The 11,951-nt window shown below is 37.1% G+C and overlaps 1 protein-coding gene across 1 annotated transcript; it reads left to right on the top strand.

Annotated features, from left to right (window-relative positions):
• Positions 1–209: 209 nt before the first annotated feature.
• arl3a (ADP ribosylation factor like GTPase 3a) lies at positions 210–10,068 on the top strand. Its single transcript, XM_053620891.1, has 6 exons — positions 210–287; positions 2,738–2,881; positions 7,688–7,804; positions 8,011–8,061; positions 8,346–8,531; positions 8,650–10,068. The coding sequence occupies exons 1-6, from the start codon at positions 285–287 to the stop codon at positions 8,695–8,697; spliced, it is 549 nt and encodes a 182-aa protein (XP_053476866.1). The 5' UTR covers positions 210–284; the 3' UTR covers positions 8,698–10,068.
• The last annotated feature ends 1,883 nt before the right edge of the window (positions 10,069–11,951 follow it).

The raw sequence follows: 11,951 nt of genomic DNA, 5'->3' as shown, positions 1-11,951 counted from the left end.
TATAGTTGATTTAGGCTAGAAACTGAACACTGCTGTGTTAAACTCAGGAACTTTACCTGAAGTCCCAATATACCTGAATTCACCCTCCTTTCATCATCAGACATAATTGATGTTTTCTATGCTGTTCTAACATCACATTTCTTTATGTGTGGTTAGGTATATGTGTGGATTCCGCGCGCCCTCTCACCGGATCTCCTCGGTGATCTCTGATCCGACCAAAGCCCGTGACGTCACCCGCCTCCCCTAGTAACCCTCCTCGGCGTCTCCGGAGGAAAACCATCAACATGGTGCGTAGCGAATTCACTTGTTTATTAGTTTGTTTGTTTTTTTTATGTTGAACAGACAGAACCGAGACCACAAACAGTTCATCCCGTCCGATTTATTCGACAAGAATGTATGGAAAACGGTGTCTTACGGGCCCGGCTAGCTAATGTGGAAAAATTAGGTCGCTAGCCAATTAGCTAGCTAACGGATTGTGTAACTAACTCTCTAGCCAAGCGAGCGTTAGTTTAGATAACTATAAACTATTATTTAGATAACTATAAAGATGCTTAATTAAATATTGCAAACTGTTCGGAAGAAGAAAGAGACGTTTCTTTTATATCCATATTCCGTCAGTAGGAAATAATTAAATAATGATTCAGAGTAACGCTACTGTGTTTAAGGTCTGCTCACGCGGTTTGAATCGGATTTTAATCTGCTGGTAAAAAAAAAAAAAACTCAAACTAGCGGGTAACTAGTCAGACTTAACTAGTAGTCAGAATGCCAAGAGCTCCTCTAAATCTCAGCAGACGCTGAAGAAAATTTCAAGAAAACATTCGAATATATTTCTTATAGACTCTTGTAGATGTTAGTAGTGTTCCAGACTACGTTCAAAATTATTAATAATAATAAGTAAGTAAGTAAGTAACATTAACTGGTTTTGAGATTAGTGTCTGCTGTGAAGTGTGTTGGGAAGATTTCAGGGATCATTTTCTCAGCTGGTAAGAGGTCAGAAGTGTGACCATGGCTCAGTCTGGTGATTTTGCTGAACTCCTACTCAGTGGTTTTCATTTTCCTTTGTTCATGAGCAGAATTTCTGAGAAAGGTTATGTGACTGGAAAATACTGTCCACATCGACATTAGAACAAATCCTATACTGGACATATTGCTTTAATGGCCTCTTCACACTTGTTTTCATCATCAAATTATACAAATCGTTTGTTCCTGATGATCTGTGAATTCATATAAGCAGGGGGTAAAATATGTTGGATTTTTTTTTTCCCTTTCACTTTTATTCTTCTGACTGGAGTATTCTCAGAAAGTATTGGAACAACAAGACCAATTCTGTTGTTTTCGCTATACATTGAAGACATCTGGGTTTGAGATCAAAAAAATTAATATGAAGCGATAGACCAGAATTTAAGGTTTTATTTTCTCATATTACATCTAGATGGGTTAAACAACTTAAAACATGACCCCTTTGGTGCCAGACCACCCAATGTTTAAGTGACCAAAAGTATAGGAACAGAGTCTTCAAGGAAATTAAAGTAAATAAAACTTAATGTTTGGTTGCTAATCACTTGCTTGCAATAACTGCATCAATCTGGTGACCTACTGACTTTCTTTTGTGATGCTTTTCCAGGCTTTTACCACAACTTCTTTCAGTTGTTGTTTGTTTCTCCCGTAAGTCTCATCTTCAGGAGGTGAAATGCATGCTCAATTGGGTTAAAGGTCTGATGATTGACTTGGCCAGTCTAAAACCTTCCACTTTTTCCCCCCCTGATGAAGTCCTTTGTTGTGTTGGCAATGTGTTTTGGATCATTGTCTTGCTGCATGACGAAGTTCCTCCCAATTAGATTGGATGTATTTCTCTGTAAGTTTGAAGACTTTTCTGTAGATTTCTGTTCCAAGTCAAGTGACTGTAATTTCAACCATATGCAGCTGGTACAGAAGCAGCCATGCAAGCCCAAGCCATGACACTACCTCCACCAACTGCTGTCTGTCATCAGCTGCTGCTGTTTTCCTTGGTCGACCCGTTCCATGTCTGGTTTTTAGTACGCCACTGTTTTTTTTTTTGTTGTTGTTGTTGTTTTGTTTTTTTAGTACATTCCAAATTGTTGCATTGACTATGCTCAATGGTTGTGCAATGGCTTTGATTTTCCCTCTTTTCTTCAAAATGGCTTGCTTTTCTCCCATAGACAGATCTCTGGTCTTCATGTTGATTTGTCTATTTTAACAAGTGCAGTCTTCACAGGTGAAACCCACAGCTCAAAACAAGAGTAGATATTCAGAGCTGTTAATTCTTTAAACAGTCAATTTAACAGGACACACCTGGGTAGCAAGAAACACTGATCAGTCACATGTTCCGATATTTTTGATCACTTGAAAAAAATGGTTGGGTTCAAACAAAATGTGCCATGTTCTAAGTTGTTTAACACATCTAGCTGTAAATATCACGAAATGGATGCTGATCTATCATCTCATATTCATCTTTTGATCTTAAACCCAAATATGTTCATTGTATAGCGAAAACAATAGAACTGGCCTTGCTGTTCCAGTACTTTCAGAGGGGAAGTTATATAAGACAATCTTGACTACTGGAAAGATCAGAGAGCAGATTTCCGTCTGTATTATTTACATTTCTTAAATTAAATGTGTATCCTGCATTTGTCTGTAAGTCTGTCCATTTTGTTTCCTTTATGAAATCTCTCAGGTTTCTTCTGGACAGGGTTTTGATAGTATTTTTGTACTTCAGGGTTTATTATCGATTCTCCGAAAGCTGAAGAGTGCTCCAGACCAGGAGGTGCGCATTTTGCTCCTTGGACTCGATAATGGAGGAAAGACAACATTACTCAAGCAGCTGGCTTCTGAGGACATCAGTCACATCACTCCTACACAGGTATAGGATTTAACTAGGGTACAGTGTGCAAGTAAATACATAGTGTTTTTCCTGTTCTGGTTTGGTAATTAAATTAATCATAAATCAGGTGTGTTTGAGTAGGGCAACCACAAAAATGTTTAGTAGTAAATGTTAAATTTATATTTCACTGAACACCACCACAGGTGGTGCAGACCGATAAAGGTTACATTCATTAAATGAAATTTGTGACATTGGTCCTCATATTTTTGTGTAAATGTTTGTGTAAGCCAAATCAAACAAAAAAATCATCAAATGCATAGCATTTGGTGATGCCCACAAAACTCCATAAATGACACAGCTGATATGACAAGTAAATGATAAAAGATGTTCTAGCGTTAGAAGTGAAAGTTTTGTCTAGCACCTATAAATAAAAATATAAATATATATATATATATATATATATATATATATATATATATATATATATATATATATATATATATATATATATATATTATTTAGCAGTGTGTCAACCCCTTGAAAAGGCCAATATATGGAGCCAAATTACAGAATAGGTGAATTAGATGTGAAATTAATGATGTTAAAAGAAATTAGTTTGACTTGAAAATGGAGGGACAAAATATATGCACAGTGCCCTCCACTAATATTGTCACCCTTGGTAAATATGAGCAAAGAATGCTGTGAAAAAAATTGTCTTTTATTGTTTAACCTTTGATCTTTTGTTAAAAAAAATCACCAGAACACACTGCTGTCATGGATATCAAACAATTGCAAACAAAACATGGCAGGAGCTTGATTTTGTGGTCAGTAAAACATTTTCATGTTGATTTTGATGTATGTTTTGGATCATTGTCCTGCTGAAAGATCCAACCACGGCCCAGTTTAAGCTTTCTGGCAGAGGCAGTCAGGTTTTCATTTAATATGTGTTGATATTTGATAGAGTCCATGATGCAATGTATCCTTGCAGAATGTCCAGGTCCTCTGGCAGAAAAACAGTCCCAAAACATTAAAGAGCCACCACCATATTTAACCGTGGGCATGAGGTAATTTTCGATATGGCTACCTCTCTGTGTGCACCAAAACCACCTCTGGTGTTTATTGCCAAAAAGCTCTATTTTGGTTCCATCTGACCATAGAACTCGATCCCATTTGTAGTTCCAGTAGAGTCTGGCAAACTGAAGACGCTTGAGTTTGGTTTTGGATGAGAGTAGAGGCTTTTTTCTTGAAAGCCTTCCAAACAATTTGTGGTGATGTAGGTGACTTCGGATTATAGTTTTGGAGACATTCTGACCCCAAGACACAACTAAGTTCTGCAATTCTCCAGCTGTGATCCTTGGAGATTTTTTGGCCACTCAAACCATCCTCTTCACAGTGCATTGAGACAAATAGACACACGTCCAATTCCAGGTTGATTCATAACTTTTCCAGTTGACCGGAACGTCTTAATTATCCCCAGATTATCACCCTGATGGTGAAAATGGGCTTTCAGTGCTTGTGCTGTTTTCTTATAGCCACTTCCCATTTTGTGACGCTCAACAACCTTTTGCTGCACATCACAGCTATATTCCTTGGTCTTACCCATTGTTATGAATAAGGGAATTTGGCCTATGTGCTACCTCATACTTATACCCCTGTGAAACAGGAAGTCACTTAGTCATCCAGGTGTACTAAAAAATGTAAATATCAATGGGAATATACTTCATATACATTTTTCTCATATGAATTCATAGGGGTGCTAACGCTGTAGAGCAAAGATGCCTTCAGAATAATGAAATCAAATGTTTCTACATTTAAAAAAAAAAAAAATACAGTAAACAGTAGTAAATGAAACAAAGTCAGTATTACGTGTGACACAAAATAAAAATAGTAGTCTCTGGTAGAATTTGTGCAGTTTTAAATGGAAGTTGCACTTATGTAATATGCTGCTTTCTTTTATGACATACAAACATTTTTCTGTAACATTTAATTTTATGCTAGAAAATTAATGTTTGGGAATCTAAAATGTTTTTTTGTACTGACTCGATAATGTAGAGGTTATAAACTAAAAAAAATCTGTAACAGTTTGTACCAAAAAAAAAAAAATAGGATTCCTACATTTTTTTTGCACAGTACTGTATATTTAACAAAGATTTTTTTGATAAACCTGTGTTGTTTGCAATTGTTTAATATCAATGAGAGCAGAGTATTTTTGTAATTTAAAAAAAACAAAAAAAAAAAAACATTTTTTTTAAACAAACTATCAAAAAGTTAAACAATAGACAATTTTAAACAGCCTTCTCTGCTCATATTTACCAAGGGTGCCAATATTATTGGGGGGCACTGTATCTGCTATAGATTGTGGACAACAAGACACATCATGTAGGAAAACCTCTTTTTTTTAAAAAAAAAAATACAAAGCATAGTGTCTTGGCGACTGTTGGCCAGAATGTGCCAGTGCACTCTCCCCTATTGCATATTGGAGAAATAGTAAGTGTCGTGGGAAGCCTGATGACACACTAGGGAGCATACAGCACACTGCAGCCAAATGAGACGTACCAGACTTATCGTCACTTAATGCTGGCTAATAAAGTGTTGCACAGCATTAAACGGTAGATGTCATTGGAAAACGGAACCGACTTATACACCGCTTGAGCCCGCTCTCCTTTTATACAGCATTGTTAATTTTACAGTTATGTGAAAAAATAAGTACACCCCATGGAAATTGTTGGCTTTTTTGACATATTTAGACAAGCAAACATTTGATCATCTTTGAAACAGTGCCTATTAATAAAGTTGGTACAAAACCACAAGGAAAATGAGTTTTTTTCTGTCATATATTCAACAGAAATATCAATAGATGTGATTATTCTCAGGAAAAAGTAAGTGCATTGACCTCAGAAGCTAGTATTGCCCCCTTTAGCAGGAATAACTTATTGTTTTTTATTATTATTATTATTATTATTATTATTATTATTATTGCATAATTGCCCACCAATCTCTGACATCTGATTGCTGGAATTGTTGACCACTCTTCCATGCAATATTTCAGTTGCAAGATGTTTGAGGGTTTTCTTCCATGTACAGCCCATTTCAAATCACCCCACAACATTTAAATGGGATTCAAATCAGGGCTTTGACTAGGCCATTGCATAACCCTCCATTTCTTCTTTTTGAGCCATTCCTTGGTGGATTTGCTAGTGTGCTTAGGATCATTATCCTGTTGAAAGGTCCACTTTTGGTTCAACTTTTGGACAGATGGGCTCACATTTTATTCAAGCACTCTTTGATATGATATAGAATTATAGTTGAATCAATGAATACAAGCTGTCCAGTCCCTGAGGTAGTGAAGTAACCCCAAACCATAACATTTCCACCACCGTGCTTCACAGTTGGTATGAGGTGCTTCTCCTGAAAAGCTGTCTTTGATCTGTGCCAAACATGTCTACTGTTACTGTGGACAAACAACTCTATCTTTCATTCTGTCCAGCGCACATTATTCCAAAACGCCTGGTCTTGGCCTATTTGCTCATTAGCAAACTGTAGTCTTGCAAAGGTTTTTTCCTGGCACGTCTCCCATGCAGGTCAAATTTGTGCAATCTCTTTCTGATTGTAGAAGCATGCACTTTAACATCAACAGTTGCAAGACTTGCTAGCAGATCCTGTGATAAAATTTTGGGGTTCTTTGAGACTTCTTTATGCATCAGAGGGTCTGTTCTTGGCCTGAATTTGCTGGGACGGCCAGTCCTGGACAAATTGGCAGTCGTTTGAAATCTGCTCCATTTGTAGATGATTTTCCTTACAGTGGAACGATGAATTTCAATTAATTTGGAGATCTTTTTAAATCCCTTGCCAGACTCGTAGGCATCCACAACCATTTTTCTGAAGGCCTTACAGAACTCTTTAGATCTTGGCATGATGGCACCACGCACCTCAGTAACAACGGGAACACCAGACACTAGATATGAGAGGGGTATACATAAGACAGGTTCCACCTGCACTCCCTAAGCAGGTTCTAATCACTGGCACCCAGTCTTCAACACCTGATTCTAATTTTATGGATTTGAAAGTGTGATAAATGTAGGGGTGTACTTACTTCTTCCAAGTGACTGATCTGTCTTTTGTTTATTTAAATTATGAAAATTACTACAAAATGTCAATTTTATGTCGTTTGATATAGTGCATCAACTTTAGCAGTAGACACTGTTTCAGAGAGGATAAAATGTTTGCTTGTCGAAATATGTCAAAAAAGCCAACAATTTCCATGGGGTGTACTTATTTTGTATGTATGTACTTGGTCTTATTTGTCCTTTTTATCGATTTATATTTATTAATTTTTTTAGTTAATGTGAAGTTAATATGAAATGACTGGGTTTCACAAAATGCTTATTAAACCTTTGTGTGTAATTGAAATATAAGCCATTTTAAACTTCATAAGGTAATCTGTAAATAAAAGTGCAGTAACTCATCGAGATTTATATGATTTAAAGCCAGTCAAGGTTTATTTTAGTTGGTCATTTTATGCATAAATTTCCACACAGTGGGGAGCACGAATAGGATACAAATGTCTTTCCAAAATTGCTGGATTTCCATGAATAACACATTTCTTGTGGAAATGCTCACGTAAATGATTTATGAATAAATCCGCTCACATCTAGCTTTATATAAATGAGGCACACTGAATGCTTTTATACATAATGTGGGGGGTTTAATGGTTTTATTTCGAGTATGTATGCAAGGAAAACAATATCATGTCCCTCCTTTTCATTTCTCCTGCTGTATGGAATAACATTTCCTTTTAAGGAAAACTGCATGTTTCTCTTTTTTTTTTTCTTTCCCCGACACCAGGGCTTCAACATTAAGAGTGTGCAATCCCAGGGTTTCAAGCTAAATGTATGGGACATTGGAGGCCAGAGAAAGATCAGACCATACTGGAGAAACTACTTTGAAAACACTGATGTGCTTGTAAGTGTTTTCAGTGCGGTCTTAACTGATGTTCTTAGTCATTGGGGGTTACAGCGCCAGTTTGTGACTTTAGTTTGTTTTTGCAGCATCTAACTTATGAATGTGATTTAGGAATTTTTAATATGCTCAACTAAAGTTTATCATGTCTCTGCTTGTCACTGCTTCGTGCTTGTGAATACTTTCTTAATAGAACTTGTCTGTTTTAGATTTATGTCATAGACAGTGCAGATCGGAAGAGGTTTGAAGAAACGGGACAGGTGAGCATATTAGTGTGTGTGTGTGTGTGTGAGCAAGGGAGAGGGAGAAATCAGGTGTCTGCACAAATATTCAGTTGAAGATAAAACTCTGCAATGATTTTACTTTTAAAACATTGGTGGTGTGTTGTGGGGTGGTATGGATGAGAAAATCACAGCATGTATGTCTGGAGGATAAACTGTTTGCATTTTATTAAAAATGGAATTCCTAATAGGAAAGATTTCATTGCGGAGAAAGACAGCAGGTAATAAAAAAACAGTTAATGTGTGTGTTGATGTTTTTACAGGAGCTAGCCGAGTTGCTGGACGAGGAGAAACTTAGTGGTGTCCCTGTCCTTATCTTTGCAAATAAGCAAGACTTGCTCACTGCTGCTCCGGCTTCAGAGATTGCAGAGGGTCTGAATCTGCACACCATTAGAGATCGTGTGTGGCAGATCCAATCCTGCTCTGCTCTTACAGGCGAAGGAGTCCAGGTACAAAAAAAGTCTATATTTTGTGCATAAGCATTCCTCTTTTCATACTGTAGAAACCAGTACTTTTAACTAAAAAATAAAAAACATGTGCGTGATTGTTTTTGCACGATTTGTTTAGGATGGCATGAACTGGGTGTGCAAGAATGTCACGGCAAAGAAGAAATAGGACTGTTCGTACATTTGTAAGGAATCCAAACACTGCGTGAAAAAGCAAACACTGTGGACTATGTGGAATCTTCACCAGCTGGACTAGGTTGTAGAAGAATGATCTTTGTATTGACCACATTTGAGGATGCCTAGGACAAGACCTGTAAGTCTCCTATTAATGCTATTAAACATCCACCACCATTGCACTGCAAGTTCTGTGCCGATGTCCTCCTGGATCATCTAATCTACGGTCACTAATCTACTGTTCAGTCTAAAGACTAACCAGTGCACCTAAAATGAACCACTACATCTAACCAAACACTGCAACCGTTAAAGCCGAACACTCCAAGCATAAGGTCTTGACAAGCTCATCATTGCTTTAAGCTGAAATCCTCCTCTTTTCCTAGACACTGTATGCACTGTCTGAGCAGAGGCTTGTTACTTCATGTATTGCGGATTGATGATGTGCTATGAGCTATCAAAAATGTATGTGCATGTGTGTGCACGTATGTGTGCACGTAGAATGAGTGAAAACTAGCTTTATAGAGTGTAGGATCGTTTCTGATGTAATGTCAAAGGGATTATTTGGCATACATACTTATTTGCCCTGTCACTGGGCGCGCGCGCGCACACACACACACACACACACACACACTTGTTTATCCATACACTGTTTTTTATGTTAGTCCAATTAGAAGTTTGTTAGCTCTTTAAATTATTTCCTGTTTATTTCTGTTTTAAGGCTTCTTTGTTGTGTTGACTTCCAAAGAGCATTTTGCTGACTTGTACCACTGTCTTAAAAAAAAAACCAAAACGAGCACTCATTTTAATTTGGTTAATGATAGACGAGCATCAGCATAAGCCAAAGAGTGGGAAGGACAGTCGGCTCTCACTAAAGACAGGACATGAATGAAACTGACAGGTGCCCTTGTAACAGGTTTAGTAGGCTTAAGCATCTGGTTGTGGCAGTGGAGAGGTGTGTGTGTGTGAGAGAGAGAGAGAGAGAGAGAGAGAGAGAGAGTGAGAGAAAAGGGAAGAACTGATATGTTTTTTTTGTTTGTTTTTTGGGCAGGGGATTTGTGATTGTTCTACTTTGTGTATTTGAACATTCCATTCCTCCAGTACATCAGAACATGGTAAAGGTTTATGATGGTACATACATTTATCCTGTTACTGTACATTTTTTTCCTTTAGTCTTTCAAATACTCCTTTGTAAACAATTGTAATGAAAAGCTATTGTAATGATTGCTGATGATTTTACAGAACATTTTATGAAACACTTTCTAGAAGACCGAATCATGTCAGCATAATAAACATATTGAAACTCCAACAAACCATGACTTAGGCATTGGGTTCTTTTTTATTATTATTATTATTATTATTATTATTATTATTATTATTATTAAAAAGAAAAAAAAAGGCCATCACTGTAAAGAGGTGAAGTATCCTTGTCGTCCTTCACGCTGTATAATATTTCTCTGTAAATATGTATTTGTTTTGCATAGTTGATGATGAGAATGTAAGCTTTATTTCTTTGTGTTAGACCTTGTATCATACCAAATGTGGGCTTGCATTAGTTTTAGGAAAGTGTGGGAGGCTGTTAAAATTGAATGCAACCCACATGCTAGATGTAAGGCAGGCCTGACATGAAAAAACATTTACCTACTCTAAACACGAGCATCTCACATAGCTGAGTTATTAGCAGACACTCTGTTTAACTACTTTTTTCCCCCCATTTGTTTGGTTCAGCCAGAACTGAAGCAATACCATTTACTACTTTTTTCATTTTACATAATTTAAATAAAAACATTTCAACAATTAATTACATAATTCAGATTTCAATAAATTTTTATTGTGCCAAAACAATTGTTTTTTATTTTTAGATCACCCGTTTTATCTTTTTTCACCCCAAAATACACTATGGCCAAAAGTTTGTGGACACCCGACAGTCATACCCATTGTATCCTACAGACACTACTGTAAGATGAGACGGTCTGGGGTCTGAGTTCCAGTTCATTGCAGAGGTGTTCAGTTGGGTTGCAGTCAGGGCTCTGTGCAGACCACCCGAGTTCTTCCACTCCAACCTTGGCAAAACCATGTCTTAATGGCGCTTGCTTTGTGCACATGGGCATTGTCATGCTGGAACAGGTTTGGGCCTCTTAGTTCCAGTGAAGGAAAATTGTAATACTACTGTATACAGAGACATCCTATATAATTGTGTGCTTCCAACTTTGTGGCAACAGTCTGGGGAAGGCCTACATACTTTTGGCCATATAATATAGTGTACTCTCTAATCCAGTAAGTGAAAAGAGGCCTGTCTTTGTGTGGTAAGGTAATTTATGTTACTATGGAAACCTCCTGAAGTCCTGTAAGTTGCGAGGTGGGGCCTCCATGGATCGGACTTGTTTGTACAGCACATCCCACAGATGCCTGATTGGATTGAGATCTGGGGAATTTGGAGGCCAAGTCAACACCTTGAACTCTGTCAGAGAGAGAGATGGATAGATCTCTCTCTCTCTCTCGATAGATAGATAGATAGATAGATGGAGATATATATTACATACATACTAATATAGATAGATAGATAGTATGTATGTGTAAATATATTATAATATATGAATATGAAAGTCATTAGTATGGCAACTGCTTCTGCTTTCTTCATTCTTTGTTGGGTTGTGACAAAGCCTGATCAAGGAATTGAGATAAAGTTTGTGTAGCCACGGAAGAATGTGCCGACTTTGCAGAGTCAAACATCAGAGAACAGGAAAGATAATTAGCCTACTGAGACTCATACTCAGTTCTCAGTATATGACCCCATAATAAATCTGTACATCTTGTTCTTATTCATCTCTGTGTATAAGTTCATCATTTCCGCTTGTATACAGATTTAACACGGGATAAAATCTGAATAATTGCTTTTGGTGTTTGAGTGATTACACCAAATGAGCAGTAAACCAGTGTTAGTGTTCAACTTACTGACCTGAAGTCATGATGATGTATCCGGGAAACACAGTGAAGGTAAGCCTACCTGGAAAAGGTTACAGTAAAACCTACACATGCATCACAATACTGAACCTATGTTTATTTCTGTAATGTGACGTTTTATTATATCAGTATACTAAAAGATTTTATTTATTTATTTATTTAAAGTAAATCTGAGGTCAACTTAATGCAAAATGAATCACATCCGGTTTGTGTGTGTATGGGAGTATGCTTTGGTGTCAACTTGTCAGTGCGTCACTATGTTGTGTGTTTGATACGTATGTTCACAGG

This window comes from Ictalurus furcatus, chromosome 3 (genome assembly GCF_023375685.1).
Source record: "Ictalurus furcatus strain D&B chromosome 3, Billie_1.0, whole genome shotgun sequence".
Lineage (NCBI taxonomy): Eukaryota > Metazoa > Chordata > Actinopteri > Siluriformes > Ictaluridae > Ictalurus > Ictalurus furcatus.
The sequence above is the reverse complement of the archived record's forward strand: the minus strand, read 5'-3'. Positions and strand labels throughout refer to the sequence as shown.

Coding starts and splice junctions, on each gene's coding strand:
- arl3a (XM_053620891.1), top strand. Junction 7,805..8,010: donor TTGAAAACACTGATGTGCTT/GTAAGTGTTTTC, acceptor TGTCTGTTTTAG/ATTTATGTCATAGACAGTGC. Junction 8,532..8,649: donor TTACAGGCGAAGGAGTCCAG/GTACAAAAAAAG, acceptor CGATTTGTTTAG/GATGGCATGAACTGGGTGTG.